The sequence below is a fragment of the Branchiostoma floridae genome, chromosome 1 (assembly GCF_000003815.2).
Source record: "Branchiostoma floridae strain S238N-H82 chromosome 1, Bfl_VNyyK, whole genome shotgun sequence".
Classification (NCBI taxonomy): domain Eukaryota; kingdom Metazoa; phylum Chordata; class Leptocardii; order Amphioxiformes; family Branchiostomatidae; genus Branchiostoma; species Branchiostoma floridae.
The window spans coordinates 6,829,290-6,847,973 of NC_049979.1; the positions used below are offsets into that span (position 1 = coordinate 6,829,290).

Genomic DNA, 18,684 nt, shown 5'->3' on the forward strand with positions numbered 1-18,684 from the left:
ACGCCTTAAGCACGTAAAAACAGTTGGAGCTGAACCTTAGCATGGTATCCGCGGAGAGGACTGAAAAAACGTGAAGCTATAATACGGCTGGATACCAGGCTAGCCAAACCCCTGCTTGGAGATTAGACCAAACGATTGTAGATGGTTACGACCATTTTGACGCGGGAAGTCAGAGGAGATATCCACAGTTCCAATTACACCCATAACTCATATCAGACAGCGCGAGAAATGTTTGCAAACTGATGGCTTTAACGGAGACTATCCAATTCTAATCAACTTGGTTCCATTAGTCACGGATCGGTGCCATTGACGTAAACCAGCGTCCCGACTTTACATGATGCTTACCCCACTTTCAATTGTCTCCTTGTATGATGTACACATCACAGAGCACTTTTCATTACATTCTCCGTAACAATGATAACAATGGTGAGCTCTTTGTGTTTCGTCCCTACGGCCTTCAGACGTCCCAACTGATATATACCCGCATGCTTACTTTTGATGTTGTGTGTCGAGCAAGACTCGCTTGTCGATGATATACAGTATATAACCTGTCTTTATAAGCTTTCTCTGTAGTTAGGGCATGGCAAAGCAACCAGAGAGGTACCCGTGCGATATAGCAGATACAAAACAATATACAACTCAGATGGAGCTAAGTGAAGATATTCTTCTTTTTCAAATACATGCGACGTTACATAGTCGATGACATTGTTGCTTACGTGTTGACGGACATACTCCACATCATGTATTTTCTATACAATAAAGAGACATGCCTAGTTACTGTTCTGTATGCTGAGCGATGGACACCCAACACCCAACAACATGCTGGACTGATGCTGAAGGGACATATACCGACTTTTATCCGAGTTGATAACTACAACACAGCTGAATGATAACGTGTGCAACGGTGTACGTGTGTTGCCTCGGATGGAATCATGCCTTTACACTCTTAACAATGTAACTTGATTTAAGTGTGAAATAACGTTCCTATACGCAAAATCAGGGTAATCTATTTGTTTCCACATTGTACAGGCCTTACGATACACGACATCACTGCATAGACTGTATTAGGCAACATATAGTCTTCCACATATATTGCAGTGGTCGTATATGTAACTAACACCAAGTTCTTCTACAAAATAGATATGTAGCACATTGATGAGTGCATCAGAGATATTTACATTTCGAATCATGTAGCATATTTGCTCCCCTAGGCCAGTGTGCTCGGACGAACCTGTTGCTTTTTCTGTCCGTCTTTACCCGTATGATCTGATATTGTCCCCATAGGCATCGCTTCTTGTTCTTCACATGTTCCACCGTCTTTGTCAGATCCCGTCCCGACGTCTTGCTCATTGGAATCGATGCTCTCTATCCCGCGCTTCACGAGGTTGAAGACCATGGCGAGAAACACGAGCCCACAGGTGATCCAGATGAACATCAAGGGCTTGTATGCGGTCCAGTACTCTCTTCCCTTCTCCTTACCTGCCACAAAGTCCCCGAAGCCGATAGTGCTGAGAGAGATGAACATGTAGTACAGCGACACTGTGAAAGTCCAGTCTTCTGCGAAGGAGACAACTACAGCAGGGAGAAGGTAGAAGAGGCACAGGCCGATGGCGAACGTGATGGCCCAGGCGAGCTGCCCGACCCTCTTGACACTCCATTTGCGAGAGACGTGAGCTTTCATGGCAATTCTGCGAACCATTTTGCCCAGGAGTGCTCCCACGCCGTCCAGAATGACTAGGTAGAGTGGAATACCTATCAGTGCGTACACGACGCAGAACACCCTGCCACCCACCGTGGACGGAGCGATGTGCCCGTACCCTATAGTCGTCACGACGGTCAGGGAGAACCCCACCGCCGCCGAGAAGGACCACTGGAGCGGAGTGCTGTTAGTGTCCGTGCTCGTGGGATCAATGCCATGCTGGCCGGCCAGGTGGGCCTCGTTGATGTGACGCTCAAATTGCCGACGAGACATGATCATCACAGGTATGTCGTCATCCTGGATACAGTCCTTACCGGCCGTCAAGTTCTTGAGCTTACCTTTGAGTCTGTTAATGATGATTCTCTCCAGCATTTCCAGGCTTTCCACGGAGATACACGACGCACCTTCTTGCTCACACACGGCATCTTTCTTAGGATTAAGACCAAGTTTGTTGTTTAGCAGTCTTTGAGTTGTCGTTGGCTGCAAACAAGTGTTTTCCATGCCTTCCGTTGTGTTACGTTTCATGTCGTCGACGTCCTTGTGCATTTTGAAGACTTCCTGTCTGATCTTCTCCTCCTCCGCATATTCCAAGAAGTGAAACACCCCGCCTCCTATCAGCACGTAGACCACGAAGGCAAAAACAAGGCCAAACAGCCGGAGGTTCCGCATTGTCGGGAAGTAGAGCTGGATACATGAAAGAACGCTTCAAACCACCGCGATAGTTCCTCCCTTTGGTAACGGCAAGGAATGTATGTTAACGATGTTGCTGTGAATAATACAGTGGGCGTACTGGTGTAGTCACGAATACGCGGCAACTCCGACAGGTGATCACTCTGCACTGACGCCCTTGAAAACAACCCAGACAATAGCAATGCACCCTAGGGCAGACAGTATGTGTTGGTTCATGGAAAGTATGGCATCAAGTTCATACTTCCGGTGAAGTCTGACACGCAAACCCTATCCAAGTTCAGGGGATGCGTACGATGTCTAACATCGGCATACGTGTGGTCGTTCGCATCGGCTTACCTTAAAGATTCCTTGCCATTGACAAGTTGGCTTCCAAATGACGAGATGAGTTTCGGCTTGCACGAAACTATTAGCTGGTTAGTTCCTTCACACACGTATCCTAGGCGAGTGACGGGTTATGACTGGCGACAACAGAACAAAGAGCCTAACAGTTCACTTTGGATTATCAGCGTTTTCGTATACAAATCAAGCAAATTTGACTAAGTCGGCTGTTCCCCATACGTCAGATCAAACGTACGCTTCGGAAAGACGCACAGGTCATAGTGAGTCAGCATGATATTTTTCTCACTGTTGTTTAATATTCTGGCATCGCCTATTCCACAGGATGTGTGGACCGAATTGTTATGAGGATTAATCCATTTCAAATATGACGGGGGTGGCGTGGGGATAAGTTACCAAAGATTGCCGTTTCAGTTATTTTACCGATCTACTTTGTGTCAAACTCATTTTAACCATTCATTAATACTATGTTACCCCCCCAAAAAAAACATCTATCTTTATATCTTAAGTATTTGCCCATCCTTCCCGATAAGATGCCAGATGGAGTAGTCTGAAGTACAGATGTGGAAACAAAGCGTGCACCTGTTGACGTCTGACAGGGTTAAAGATCACATGCACTTGTCTGCGGAACCCGGGAGTCTTTTTACCGTGTGGGCGTGACGAAAACATTACTAAAGCAGAACAACTTCTCCATTATGGGCTTAGTAAATCTCCTTACATGTTGACTTCCGAGTATAACTTGACTGTCCCGTTTTCTGATACAAAGCTGAAAAACCAACATGCCTAAAAATTGGGAAGATAAGAAATCGTCTGTTTCTCTATCCAATATCATTTAGAAATTAACTGCTAAGTATTACTTATTCATATATATATTATGTACTTATTTATGTGTTATGGCAGGCCCATGACGAGCAGAATAAAAACACAAATTGAAGACTGTGTCAAATCCCTAATGTAAACGGGTTTAGGTAAATGAACGTGATCCATCAATTACTAGTAAATTGAGGCACAACAGACCTTTCTCAGTCGGAATGCTCAGCCACAGGAGATACTGTATAATAGTACTCTCCAAGCAGAAGTTAGGCTCCGGCTGTTTTTTAAACGTTTTTTTAGTCGTTTTTATCGGCCTTTTTTTGTATCTTGCATTGTCAAAACCTAACTTTGACAATACAAGATACAATACAAAATAGAAAGCCCGATAAAAACGACAAAAAAAAAACGTTAAAAATAGCCGGAGCCTAACCTCTGCCTGGAGAGTAGTATATAGTAGGGCATGCCCATGGTCAATAGACTCAATACTGACAGATGGAGGCCATTGTTAGGCATTGCGTCATGTCGCGTAGAAAAACAAAGAACTCGGATCAAAGGTAGCAACGGTTCAATGTTGAGCACGTAAGTGAAAGTTCTGACACTTGCATATACTATTCATGTAGTATTTTGATGATACCAGAGTCATGAGTATCCAGAATGTTTATTATATCATTCATAAAAGCTCACTCCTTGAGAGCAGTTCACATCACAACACAGGGGGAAATGACATGCAGTATACGCACGAAAACTACCCTCTACGCAACACAGTTTCAATTTTAAACGGTAGTTTCTCGACAGAGGTCTTGTCTTTCCTCCTGTCCTACGTCACCATTCCTATCCCCGTCGCCCTTCCGGGGACCCCCTATCCGGGTGTCCAGTCCTTTAATCCCCAGGGAGATGAGCTCGAAGATCGTGGCCAGGTATTCGATCCCGCAGAGGATCCAGGTGAAGATGAGTATGATGTAGCCTGGCCAGTACGTCACTCCAGCCTGCTGTCCGACAACATAGTCTCCGAACCCGATAGTACTTAGGGAGATAAACACGTAGTACAGCGTTTCGAGGAACGTCCAGCCCGGCTCGACAGTCCAAATCACCAACGTAGGCAAGAGAACGAAGAAAATCACACCGAGTAGAAGTAAAGTTATTCCTGTAAGTCTTTTGATTCTCTGCGGGCTCCACTTGGGATGGTCCTTGTGTACTTTTAGCGCCGCCTTGCGGATCTGGTTTCCCACATGGTGAGCGACGTTCGTGACGAGGACGGCTGTAAGGGGGATGCCGAACAAGGCGTACAAGACACAGACCGCCTTACCGATAGCGGAGGCAGGAGCGATGTGACCGTATCCTATAGTTGTCACCACTGTTAAAGCAAAGCCTAGTGACGCCTGGAAGTCCCATTTCGTTGTGTTGTGTTCCTGTTGTCCGGTTACCGGATCCATGCCTTCCTTTCCGGCCTGGGCCGCTCGCCTGACTATGGACTCCAGCTCTTGGTACGACAGGAGCACCAGAGGGATATCCCTGGTTTTCACACAGCGACCAGTATCATTCATGTCTTTGTGTAAATCAGTTATGATATCTTCAACGCGACGTACCTTTGCTCTTAAGGACTCCAGGACTTCTGAGAGACCTTGGTGGTCACAGGATATGTAACCGGTGTCCATGTTGTGTTGTCCCTCAGTTGAACTTAACGTTTCCTCGGGGCTAAAGTAATCCTTTTCACCTGCTGTCGATACGAGTTGAGAATGCAGGTGCGTTGTATGTGTCGTGGTCAGATACTCTTCGGACTGTTCCTCTAACATCTCCTTCAAGTCGAAAATTTCCGGTGGACGTTTCTGGCTCTCATTCTCGGACTCTAGGTAGTGAAATATCCCGCCGCCCAGAATCACGTAGGCTACATATCCACAGAACAGCACCGCCGTAGTTCTCATTCGCATGACGATAGCTGCTTACATGTACAGTACCGCCAGAGGAAAACATTACTCATCATCAGGCTGTCTCGCTATTTTGTTATGTTCTGGCAATAAGTCACTTCTGACCTTTGCCCCTTAAGTACACCCTTTGTCCTCTTGGATTGAACTATTTCGCAGCCAGGGATATAATGATTTTTTAAAATCTTCATTGAACGAAATCATTCGTGAGTTTTGATCTTCCCCATTTCAACACAATAGTCTTTCCATGATTTAATACTAGTATATGATCATTCAATGAACTGTCCATAGCCCTGTACCTAGTTCGGTCAGTGGTTCACTCCGAGACGCTGTAACGGAAGTTTGTTTGCCATGTCTGCTGTTATCGATCTTGGCTTAGTTTGATAACAAAGGAGCACCACGTGAGACTGACACAGTGACGGTAGAACGGCGAACCTACTCGCCCAAGTAAAAATAAGGACCACATATAATATTCAAGCTAACTGGTAACTGACTTGAGTTCAAGTTAAGCGAAGTTCAAGTTGAGTTCAAGTAAATGGGTAAAATTACACTGTTTGATTGGATACACCTGTCAGTGATTGACATTTGTCAGATTAACAGGTCTCTCGCCACGTTTGTTATCACTAACTTCAACCACCTGAGATTTAATTTGAAAAGCGTTCAATATAATGTATACTTCGAAGAATAACAATATGGCTATGAACACGTTGTAGAAATCGAATTTGCACTAAAGCGCAGACAGCTCACAGTGTTGTATCAGCGCGGACATGACAATGTTACAATGCGGCTGAAGACGTATTTCCTGCTATGTCCCTGCCTCCCTCTACAATCACGATAAACATCTAAAATGATGAAAGACTCGAAGTGAAAGGTAACCCTATAGTACTTTATTTTCATGCCGGAGGAGGTAGATATAAAATGTGCATCTTACGCACAGTTGACATATCAACAGGAAATACATATGCGTGTACGTGGTTACTAGCACCGAGGCTTAATGATTGTCAGGAAAGGAGAGTTTTTTTCACAGAGACGTCGCTTCTTCCTGCTGCGCTTTTCCGTCTGACTTTCTGTTAGACTGTTCCTTTGTTGTGATCGACTCGTCCTCGAGTTCTGCAGATGTGCGCGCCTTTGCGTCGTCCATGTCCTGGAAAGACAACGAGAAACAGAGATTACCACCAGGCTGTGACAGTGTACCTCACTAACTCATCAACATGGAAACAAACAGGTCAGCCTGGAACCATCATGATTAGGGGCGGGTACCGGTACAGACAATCCAGGTACAAGTACGGTCCAGGTCCAGAGGATCAGGTCCAGGTCCGGACTTGAACCTGGACCTAAAACACGTGAACGCCTACCGGTATCATATCTGTTCATTTTCTAATTGGTCCAAAATCCGTTCTCCTGATTTTTTTCAGGTTCGGTTTTTCTGGACTGGTCCAACAAAAAAAGGTTTTGTACTGGAATCTATGACATCAGCGTCAGGACTAAATTTACAAGCATCACTTTGTCCCACGAAGCCTGGTTAAGAAAGACAAGAGTACACATCGATTCTCACCTGGTCTCCGTACCTAACCCCACATCTCAGCACCTTCCGCACCTTCTCAGGCAGACAGCAGAATAACTGGTCATAGATGGGAACTATCAGCCTCGGGTTCACCTCACGAGGGTCCTGGGGGTCTGTGGGATATAACACTTTAGTACACAGCACAGTAAAGAAATGGTCTATATTAATAAAACAGTGGCTAAAACTGCCATGGGTGTGATTGAAAAGTTGACACAGCTCGACTTTCTGCTATCAAAGCGTTTAAAAACTAATATTGCTACTGATATGCTAGGGGGAGGGGTCTGTACCCGTTTGTAAACTATATTTGCAGGTGCTACGTCATAGAAATAATCTTTTTGTTGTGCTCTTTCAAACCAGAACCAGCTGAAGTGGTACAGTATAATAAGTTGATTTAGTGTATTAAGCACATTTTAGTTTATTTCTTAGATAGATTTTCTCGATGGTGAAAGCTCGGGATTGCGGTAACAGTTTACAAGTCTGCTCATTTCCGTTTCATCCAGAAATACACACACAGTAACGCAGGTTCACTTTTATCCGTGGGGTAACCTATATCCGTTGTATTTAGAAGCAGGGTATTTGGGATAATTAAGTCGACGGACTGTGGTTTTACATTGACATTTTGTCAAAATATTGCTGTTTGAACCACTGTCAGATAACCCTAAATACCCTGTTTTTAAAAGGACGGATACAGGTCACCCGCGGATAAAGGTGAACTAGCGTTACACCGTGCGCAGTAATAGATCATGAGGTTGTTTCATGTGCTGCGCCTGCGGCATCAGGTGTGTTGACGTCATGACGCACCTGTGAGGAAGCTGACGGCCAGACCGATGATGACGCAGCTGAGAACAGCCACCGTCGCTAGCCAGGCGTACGACAGTTGGTACAGGGCAGCTTCAGGAGGACTGCAGCACAGAGAACACGTTAGCAACAGCTAATAGCACTCTTGAACTAGTTTAACTGTAATATCCGACACAAAAATTGGACTCACCCAAATTTTCGACTGGACAGCACCGGTCTTTGTCAATGAATGAACAATCCACTGCTGTTGTGAGGTCACGTTATTGTTCATTCCTTGACAAAGACCGGTGCTGTTCAGTCGAAAATTTGGGTGAGTCCAATTTTTGTGCCGGATATTACAGTTAAACTAGTTCAAGAATGACACAGATAACTTTCAAGTTAAGCTTATAGCACTGTTGCGAGAAAAGACTCATGCTGTTATATAATCCTGCATATAAATTTAGATATAGATGTATATACTAGTATCGACTAAAACAAAAGATGTTGCCAACGTTGAAATATGAAATATGTGGCTTACTAGTTTAAACCGCTATTTGCTGAAGTCAGATTCCCGCCAAATGAGGAAAGCGTGCTATTGAGAACTGTCGTTTGCGTCACATTTGCTGTTGTCTCCACAGTAACCCTGTACAGGTCGGCTGCGGTGGCGTTCGCAGCGGTGAGGTTTACCGGGCACTGGTCCGTGGAGACGGGAGGCAGCCACCGCCGTCTGGGCCACACTATGCTGCCGATACCGATCCACAGGGTGAGAACGAGGCTGGACAGGAGGCCGACCAACCCGCCCTGCAAGGGTGAGATGTAACATTTTATATATGTTATCAGACAAACCGCCATTCTGGGGTGATATAATCTTAAATTGACATAAAATGTCTCATTGTAGCCAGATTTTCTCACATTTGTAGAAGGCGACACGACTTCACGTTTGCATTCAGGCCAGTTGGGAACAGCGCTTTCATGCAACGAGCGCCCACAGGATACTCAAAGTTCAAAGTAGCTGTTTGTTGCAAAGTACCAACATATACTTTACGTTGCCAAAAGCGACCTTTCTTGAGTAGCTGGACTTACTTCTAAACCCTTCACGTATTGTGAAAATGCAAGGTTTTTAAGTTGTCACTCTAGCCACTGATTCCCATGCAACGTCTATCATATACTCATTTTTGTATCCAAGAAGCTTTTATACAGATAAAAGCTCCTTGGTGTATCCTACCGTAGAATTGGCGCACGGGAACATCATGCCGAGGATGAAGATGCCGAGGATAGGTCCGCTGATCATGCCGAACACGCTGATGGCGGCCTGGGCCAGCGGGCCGAGCAGGGACGCAAAGCTCGCCACCAGCACCATCAGGACCCCGTGCAGCAGCACTGTTGGAGATTAGGCATCAGACAATCATCATCATCATCATCGGTCGACGCGCTTACACACGACGGGGTTATACCGCCCCTCACGGGGTGACATACCCTTTCGCTGGCTAATAACAAGACGGGGATGCGCCAGGTCTCCCGTCCGGGTGAATGATGTAAATCACCGTATGGCTGATATGAGACAGAGGTTCGCCAGGCCTCCATACGGGTGATTTGAAGTGAATTACCTACTCCAGACAGAACGATTTGCTCCATCGCGTACCGAACCATTCGCACGTGTGGTGGGTTCTTTAACGTGCTTGGGGCGGTCCTAGCCGAAGCTAGGTAATAAGGAGCTTGTTATGATACCAAAATGTCAAATCATGTCTAAATCTCTCTCGAACAATCTTTCGACAATGGAAGAAATCCCTTTAACCCACCGAGAGCCTTGGAAATGGTGGTGTACTTGATGTCGCTAAGTTTGGGCAGCCAGGGCTTGACGAAGTCCTCTAAGGTGACGGCAGACAGGGAGTTGAGGCCCGAGGAGAGCGTGCTGAGCGCTCCGCTGGCTACACACGCCACGAACAGACCCGGCATGCCAGGCAGGAAGCTCAGGATGTCCATCACGAAGTATGGGAGAATCTGAGGAGCGTAAACTTTCGTCGTCAATAAAGCTATGTCAGTTTTGGGGAATAAAACTTACGAGAGAACTTTTTTTAACGAGTTTGCTCAGTGCAAGGCCATTGACCACTTCTAGACACCGAACTACGCTCAATGTGACAGCAAGTATTTCTTCTTCCTAAGTCAGAAACATCAAGCTTCAGCAAGTTCGACTAACTGACTCAATAGGCAGATAGGCAAAGCAGGGTTTACGAGGCTGCTCGGGAAATTCCCTACCCCATTTAGCCGGAATGGTTTGAAGCACTCACTCCGGGAAGATCCCCTACTCTTTTCGATAATGTAACAAGAAATACCCTACTTCCTCCACCCGTAGCAATTTTTCCTTATGGCATACTGCAAGTTCATGTGTTGCAGGAATAAAACTCCTATAGCACAGACAAGACGACAACAATTGCACAACGCTAGGCTATGGAAAATGAACCTTGTCACAAACTTAACGTATACTTTTAAGCATGAAGAATATGATACAGTCAACATCCTTCCTATTCCTATGCCTGCAAGTTTTCAGTTAACAGTTTAGGTGCACACAAATCTTTCCAGTATCACAGCCTGTCAGGAATATGGGTGGTCCACGCCTTACCTGGTCCCTACTGGTGATAGCGCCCGCCAGGAGAGGGTCACAGCCGTGGTACCGGGCATAGATCACCAGTCCCGACAGACACGCGCACGACGTGATGACGGCGATACCCACAATGTTCAGATACAGCGCTCTGCAGGGAGAGGGGCAGGAACATTAAAGGGGCATTCCACTCCAGAAGGGAGTGTTGTTTTCCAATAGATATGTGTCAATGAATACATAATCAGCCGAATTTTGTGGAATTCACCTTGGGATGAATTACGTGATGTGTGTTTTATAAAACAAATAATTAATGACACTTACTAAACCCATGCAGACCCTACCCATGCATTCCCTATACGCTTAGACACTTTGTTTATCGTAAATAAATGAGGTACGCTGAGCACACCGAGAAGGCAAATAGCTCATAAGATAGCAAAGAATACAAGAACAAGACGACATTTCTTAGCGAACCTGAAATTAGTTTGGTAACCTTACCTAAAATTTCTGCATTGTATTCAGCCATAGGATTAATTCAATTAGAGGGTACTTGGGGAGTTTAGTAGAAGACTGAATGCTTTTGAGGCATGTGCAGCAACTGGGTACTTTATCGTATAATGTGAAGTCGTATGCAGTTATCACTTCCTAAAATGAATATCTATCGGAAAATAACACTCCCGTGTGGAGTGGAATGCCCCTTTAATCTCCAAGCTGATCTTACGGTGGCATAAGATAGTATCATAAGCTGGGGAAGGAGTTTCATTCGCCACCGAAGCGGTGGAATAAAAGTCCTCTGCCGGCTAAACTCCTTCCCCAGCTTATGATATTATCTTAAACCACCGCAAGATCTGCTCGGAGATTACAGGAACATGACCATGTTGCAAAACGTCTGTCGTCAAATTGAGAATGGAATGTCCCCTGGCCCACAGGCATGGCCGTGGAGTCGAAAAGTACATCACAACAGCTACTTATGACTGGTGAATAAAACTGGTTCATGTGCGCTCTCACTTGGGATGCATGACTGAATCAGGCTATAACTACGCGGTCACATCCGTCGTATATAGGTCGTCATAACATTTTTATGTTGCATAATTTTCAGGCAGGCCGTGACAGAACCAACCGTTGACAAGGTGTTAAGAAAACTTTCGTAGGACACATCATGAGTAGGTAAGAAAAGTTTGCGATCGTGCGTCGCTTGTAAGACGTACGCGACAGGGCTTTAAAATAGATGGCAATTTCTAGACTTGGCCAGGCAAAAATGTCAAAGGGAAAGGAACGATGCGATGGAAATCAAACCTTATTCACTCACTATATGTGTCTGTGCCAACATTATGCCAAGTGAAGTAGACCAATACCTACGTTCGCGCCTTTTCCAAAGACGGGCAGCTGAGGTACCGTTGAACCTGCGCCTGGTTGACACCATATATGGATGCTGACACAAAAACGCCCCCTACCCAGATGTTCCAGTTTGTGTGGCGCACTCGAGGGTCGGGATCAAAACTGTCGAAAAACAGGAAAGACATCATTTAAAAGGGGCGTACCAGGGGCGTGCTAGGGAGGAGAGAGTCGTGAAATTCCTTAGGTCGAAGGTTCGCGTGTACTTTGTCGCACCATCCACACCTAGTGTACTTAATTGGTTTTAAAACCACAACCCACTTAACACCCACCCTTGTCCATGCAAAAGGCAGTTGTGGAATGGATATAGCATAGATACCATTCAAAGTACTTACTTCATCTCAAGTACACAGTTACGGTCAAATGTCTTATAAACTGGGAAACCATTTTCAGAAGACTCTGTCGCAATTTCCGTACCATAACACAGTGTTGAACATACAACATAGAATTCCGCCAGTCCATTACCGATCCGTATTGGCGTCATTGGACATTAAAACCAATAAAACATACCATCTATCTCATGATAACACTCGTCTGTTTACATCCATCAACCGTGCTCTGCTCATGTGGGTTCGTTTAGAGGCGTTCGTTTTAGAGAGTTCGTTACACCCAATAGACTTTCAAGGAGAGAAAAACAACAGACTGAGAAGGTGTGTAGCCTGTCGCCTAAGGGTCGCGCCCCAGAACTTGGGTTCCTGCCACGGTATGAACGACAAAACGTCTGGCATGAAAATATTATTTCAAGATGAGCCGTTTCTGTGGAAAAACAGGATACTTTCTTTAATCTGGGAGGGAAGATTGCCAGAATGTGACACTTGAACGAAAACGTATGAAGAGAATATAAGAGGATAAAGTAGAATGTGCTAGCTTATCCTGGCTTGGCATTGGGAAATCCGATATAGACAATTTCCGCGTGTTAACATTTCTCAACATGCCTGCACGTCCTCTCAGTGTTAACATTGTCAAGTTCTTTACTTGAATATCTCCAGCCTGTGTCCCTGGGAGGCGATCTCCCACACCCTGCCCAGCCCGCCAGCCTCGATGGAGCCCTGGATGATGACAGCTAGGAAGCCCGTTACCATGACAACCACCTGGAACGTGTCGGTCCACATCACCGCCTTCATCCCGCCCTGAGGAACGAAATGACGACAGGTGAAGTTTTCAGCGCGTCAATGTCGGAGACAACACGTCTCTTGACGGGTCCCTGGCAAATATTTTCCAACCCCTTCAAGTTCAACTTCGAAACGCCAAAAGGTCTTTCTCTTTTCGAGTATGTAACAGCACTCGATAGGTATTAGCGTTTTCGGTCAAGCCTGCGAAGTTGTTTCCGATTTCTAGACTTGGACAAGCACTTATCAGATAAACCACATAACCTCATTGCTTGACATTTTTCCATCCAAAAAGCTACAAACGAATAAACAGAAACGTTTCCAATCTCTACATAATGGGTCATAATGGTCTAGGCGTGCTATACGGATATGCAAAGTGAGCAATGCTGACTAAGAACATACCTGCTAAATAAAAATTCTATTAACTAGCCTACTGGAGACTCACAATTGTAGTGTAAAAGGTGCAAACGATTCCCATGGACAGAATGGAGCCCCACAGCGACATCCCTGTAACTGAAAAAAGCGTAAAAAACATAGTACAAAGGGTGAAAAGTCAGTGAGAGCAGGGTTCTTCGATTGTGACCAAAAGCCAGAGTTTTTTAAATACCGAAACAGTATCGTTATTCGACCCATTCGTAACACATGCCAAGTCGAAGTGGAAAATCATCATTTACTTGTTTTGAAACATTACTAATCTACATACCACAATGTTATCCTCCGAACCAGAACCAACAGGAAATGGGGATAATACTGAGATGTAAAGTTGGACTCTCACTGCACATGGGGCACCGGCATGGCACTGCGAGGTTCGTGGATGACTCAACGAATTTCAGAGATAAAGAACGAATTTTCTTTCGTTTGGTGTATTTTGTCGTCTTCTAAGTCATACTTTTACGTATTTCGCAATATCTAGATTTTTAAAAATTGCGAAAATAACAAAACAGTGTCGCAGTGAGCGAACCCCGCAGTGCCACAACGGTGCCCCAAGTACAGTGAGAGTCCTCCTTAACCAAGGCAAAATGAAGCAGACATACCCACACTGAGGGCCAGGGCGGGGGCGTACAGACCCAGTCCCATGTAGATCACCTGAGGGTGTAAAATACGTACTGAATAAGATATATAAGCAATTTTTTGCAAATAATTGACGAAAAGAATCTATTCGGTGTACAACAAGGAGAAACATCACGTTTTCCTTACCATGTTGATCATAAATGCAAAGGAACAGAGACGCCGCACACTCTTGGAAAACCTTTTCTCCAGGTACTGTAGAAATGGGCAGTGAAGGAAAGTTAGCACCAGGTGTTATACAGCCAAATCATCAAATGATATCTGTAGTAGTAAAGATTGCGATTTGTTTCCCCCACCCTCAACCCCCAGGCTTATTCACATCAAATTGATACTTCAGTTTATTTGGGAAAGTGTCTTCTTTTTATCTGTATCTGTATCTATATAGCCGGTATAACCGCCCTTCGGCGTAACACACCAGCTTTAATCAATTGACTATGGTCGAGAATGGTCTTTCGTACCGATAACAAAACGACATCTACATTTAGATCGACCAAACAGAAAGCTGTTTACATATTTGACATCATAAAGTCCATAGAGTCTCATAGAGTTGGTCAGGCCAGGTAGGAACGGTTGGTTCCATTTTAGGCCGGGCTCGTTTTACGCCCCTTGCGAAAGTTTAAAGCAATCCCTTACACAACATGTCTGAGCCAAGCCATGTAGTTGAAGGCCATCAGAAGGTCTGATTCCAAACACCTGTAACTTTTACTTTTATTCTTCCCTGAAATAAAAAGTTCATCGAAAATTTCAAGCAACACAGAATGTAGCGTGCACTAAAACTAAGCTTAAAAGCTTGGTTTTAGTGCACGCTACATCTGTATTGTTTAAAAGCTTGGTTTTAGTGCAAGCTTAAAAGCTTGGTTTTAGTGCACGCGTATATCTGTCTGCCACTAGAACCAGGAGACCGTCGACAAACCTCGTACGTGCTCGTCATGCCCAGGTCGAAGAAGATGGGCAGGAAGAGCCGCGAGCAGACGATCATGGAGAGGACAGACGACACCAGGTTGTTCCAGTACATGGTGCCGTTGGTGTAGATCTCCGCCGTGGTGCCCAGCACCGTGATGGCGGAGCTGAAGGAGGCCAGCAGGGACATGGTGACGGGCAGGACGGACATGGACCGGTCCGCCATCAGGAACTCCCGCTGGGTGCGCTGCCTGCCCCCGGTGCAGGCGTAGTACAGCCCGATGGCGGCCGACACGGCCAGCAGGACGGAGAACACGACGTAGTCGGCCACCGACAGGTACCGGACCACGTGGCCGCCAGCAGTCATCTTGAACCTGAAAAGGAATATCAAATCGGAAATCAGGGCGTAGAATCCTTGCTACAGACCAGGTCATTTTCTAAACTCCATTCATCGGACGTAAAGATCCTGGAAAAAATCAGATGCAAATACTTCCATAATGTGCATAAAGAACTTTCATGACGTCGTGGGTACACCGGTACTGAAATCATAACCAGGTGCCGGGGAAAGAAATGTTACCCTGAATAATCAGGAACAGTGCACATATTGCAGATATCGACTGAACGATACATTCATACATAAAAAAAAATTACTTGTCCAAAGCAAGTTTTCACTTTCCCGAAATTCAAAATTAGCAGTGAACCGGTGGAAAACAACAAAAACGTCAGCAGTGAGGGGGATGCACTCTTGGAAAATCTTAGTCGCCCGATCGGGCAAGTGGGGTAGGACACGAGCTTTTCCGAACAGCACTTTCACTTGCCCTCGACAATAGGACTATTGCCATCGTATTCCGGGACTTGTCCAACACTGAAAACACTGTTGCTTTGCTTCTTAGGACCCAGAAACTAGTAAGACCAAAGGGGCGTTATCAAAACCTCATTGGTAAGACTTTTTATACTAGCCCATCCTTCACTATCAGATCTCACAGATTGAGCCCCCGCCCCCGACCTGTCTCGTCCTCACGTGGGACAGGTGTAGTCTCTACCAGACTCCATAGGTCGCTGGAAAAACCGTAGAAATGGAACAAATAGAGGAGTGAGCCGGCCAGAGAAGTACAGCTCGCTAGGAAACATTTCTACGTTTTTTCAGCGACCTATGGAGTCTGGTAGAGACTAGGGCAGGTGGCCCCGGTCAGCGCATCTGCCTACTTTCCCCTAAGCCCGAGGTAGGGCGTGCGTGCCAACCGGCTGAGTCTGTTTACATAGGGACATCCCAGGATTACCTTTGGGTCAAGGATGAAGACTTTATCAAAAATAATTACCAAAAGTCGACCTTAATAAGCTTCCGTCTGCTTTTGAGGAAAACAGGACTCTGACTGTGTGGAAGAATTATGCACGGAATGTTTTCTGAGGGAGACAGGAAAATCGGCGTCCGATCGCGACGTCCTGTAAATTATCTGCGTTTGATCGCAAAGGCAAGCTGTAGCGCTAGGTGAGATTCATTCCCGTGCGTCAGATTCCATACTAGCTCAGATACATTACAATTGCTCTGACAGGTAGCCTCTACTGTTTAGACTACGCAGAAAATAAAGTGACTGAAGACGACGATAAACGTCACATTTGCAAGGGAAATTCCGCTTGAGACGTTTCTGTCATTGCTGGTTATGTACAGTACATAGAGTTGCGTTGTCAAATTGGACTCCAAGACGTTAATTGGTAATAATAATCTTCTTCATTCGTTTTACATTAGTGAGTGTGCAGGGGTCCCTTTTTCTACTCTCCAAGCAGAGGTTATGCTCCGGCTGTTTTTTGACGGGTTTTTTTAGTGGTTTTTATCGGGTTTTCTATTTTGGACTTTACTCTTGTATCATGTATGTCTCACGGCCGATAAAAACGACTATAAAAACGTCAAAAAACAGCAGGAGCCTAACCTCTAAATATCAGTTCAAACCTTTTCTGTAAGATGGGTTGAACGAAATCATTTTTTTCAGGCCTTGGCTCCTGTACTATTGAAGAGTGCACTATTTCCTCAGATTATTAGGACAGCGACATGATAACGAGCTTATAGACGTCTCCTGCTGCGTACGGTGGGAGTCAGCTGCTGGCTGCAAGTGGAATGTAGACAGCAGGCGCTCCTGGAGTCCATGTTTGATAGATAAGGATAGATCTCAGATGAAACAACTTTTGCGTCTTCTTGTTTGGTGAGTGTTTTGGTAAGCCGGACTTCGATGGATAGTTGCCTGGGTGGCAGTGGATGTCACCCTGTTTACTATGAGTCCACTTCTGTGGGATCATCAATCGAATCGGACGTAAACTAACCAGGATGATCCAGGATGGCTGTCTTCGAGCAGAGATTGATGGGTATTATAACTGACAGAAAAAGACGGCATATTATGAGAAAAAAGGTCACGATTTGCCCCATCAACCTCTTCTTGGAGAGTACCAGGATGGTACTCTAATGAGGGACACAACAGTAATAGTAGAACATGAATATGACTGTGGTGGGGTGTAAGCTGAAGTTTGCAAGAACGCCCCAGATGGCTGACAACATGAAGGCACTGTACCGCTGGGTGGTCCAGACGTCTATTAAAAGAGGGTCAACACTATCAAAACGAAACGTCAAGATTTGCGTCACTGTCGAATTGAACGACTGTTGTTTTTGTTGGCATATCAAATAAGAGAAAATCCAAGATGTCATCGCTCAGTTTCATTTACACCGGACGCTGTGCGCCGTGTTGAAAAATAAATCTGGAGCCAGGAAAGAAAATACACAGAAAATGGTATGACGTCATCTGAAGGAGGATACATGTAGAAGATGTATTAAAACTAAAAGCAGCAACATTTGGAGGAGAAGCAGATGTGTGTGAGGCAAAGTTGCACATGAGGAAGAAATGGTATTTCAGAGTTCATCATGGGGGAGATCGCTAGCTTAGGGAAAGCTTATAATCGTGTAACTTTCCAGATCTTTCCAGTGTTGATCAGCGTTGCCACCCCCTTCATATGCACGGCTGCCCAACTTGCAGGCGCTTAATTATAACTTGTCCCAATATTTGACGTCTTACCCTTAACACTGCCTCATTTTCACAATTCACTCCCTTAAAGTGCAACAAAACTATAAGCTCAATAGCGACTGCACGACTCCAGAACTCTATTCTACTCTACCGTTTCTCAAATCCCACATGTATGGCTGATATGATAATAAACGGAAGGTGCCTATGTATAATGTGAAGTGAAGATTAATCGCCCCATTCCAACACGTCCGGCAGAATAAAGAACACTTCCAGCGTCTACTAGGTAATACTATAAGCTACTCCATAGATCAAGGTTATACTCACAGTTGCAGGCAGAGTCTGACCGCGAGAAGAGCACAAGTTCGCCCCGCTTGTTGCTCAGAGCCGCTCTCTGACTCCCCCGGAGTTGTGGTTCACAGCGGGAGCCGCATGACGATGTGTTGGGTGACAGCTGAGTGATCTCCACAGGCCCCTCCCAGTAACGAGAAGCAGACGCGCACTGACGGTCGGCTGTTGTTTAATCTCTCAAAGGTCGGTAATAAACAGTACAGTAGCACATGTCAAGCCGGGGTCAAGGCCTTGTTAGGGTGATGGATCAATGATCACCTTCGTGGAGACAGCTTTGGTTGATCTTTAGTCCGTCCCTCGCTTCGGCAGAATCAAGGACATAATGTGAATGTGTAGAGCTCAAAGCTCCTATTCTCGATCGTTCTCTGGAACAAGTACAGCCTGATCTCCAAGCAGGCATGTTGTTTTGTGCATTTTTCAATATCTTTCAATCCGTACACACTGCCCATTTGTCACAGA

General features: G+C 45.3%; 3 protein-coding genes across 4 annotated transcripts in view; all 3 read right to left on the reverse strand.

Moving 5' to 3' along the window:
* LOC118425448 overlaps positions 1 to 2,968 on the reverse strand; it is a 7,474-nt gene extending 4,506 nt beyond the window's left edge. The window contains exon 1 of the mRNA XM_035834269.1: positions 1,214 to 2,968. Within this exon, the coding sequence (XP_035690162.1) occupies positions 1,214 to 2,368 (1,155 nt within the window). The 5' untranslated portion in view covers positions 2,369 to 2,968. The remainder of the gene's footprint in view (positions 1 to 1,213) is intronic.
* A 1,213-nt stretch (positions 2,969 to 4,181) lies between these two features.
* Positions 4,182 to 5,630, reverse strand: LOC118428199 (potassium channel subfamily K member 10-like). The gene has a single exon (XM_035838207.1). The coding sequence runs from the start codon at positions 5,464 to 5,466 to the stop codon at positions 4,312 to 4,314; it is 1,155 nt and encodes a 384-aa protein (XP_035694100.1). The 5' UTR covers positions 5,467 to 5,630; the 3' UTR covers positions 4,182 to 4,311.
* A 695-nt stretch (positions 5,631 to 6,325) lies between these two features.
* Positions 6,326 to 18,578, reverse strand: LOC118413137 (sodium-coupled monocarboxylate transporter 2-like). 2 transcript variants are annotated; one of them, XM_035816317.1, is made up of 14 exons: positions 18,202 to 18,578; positions 14,883 to 15,243; positions 14,099 to 14,164; positions 13,936 to 13,987; positions 13,347 to 13,414; positions 12,768 to 12,922; positions 11,757 to 11,897; positions 10,422 to 10,551; positions 9,601 to 9,802; positions 9,027 to 9,181; positions 8,340 to 8,602; positions 7,826 to 7,926; positions 7,016 to 7,137; positions 6,326 to 6,604 (listed from the first exon to the last, which is right to left on the reverse strand). In XM_035816317.1, the coding sequence occupies exons 2-14, from the start codon at positions 15,234 to 15,236 to the stop codon at positions 6,482 to 6,484; spliced, it is 1,932 nt and encodes a 643-aa protein (XP_035672210.1). In that variant the 5' UTR covers positions 15,237 to 15,243; positions 18,202 to 18,578; the 3' UTR covers positions 6,326 to 6,481. The 2 variants fall into 2 exon arrangements, with proteins under 2 accessions (XP_035672210.1, XP_035672219.1); XM_035816326.1 differs by lacking the exon at positions 18,202 to 18,578 and adding an exon at positions 15,876 to 15,893.
* Between the last annotated feature and the right edge of the window lie 106 nt (positions 18,579 to 18,684).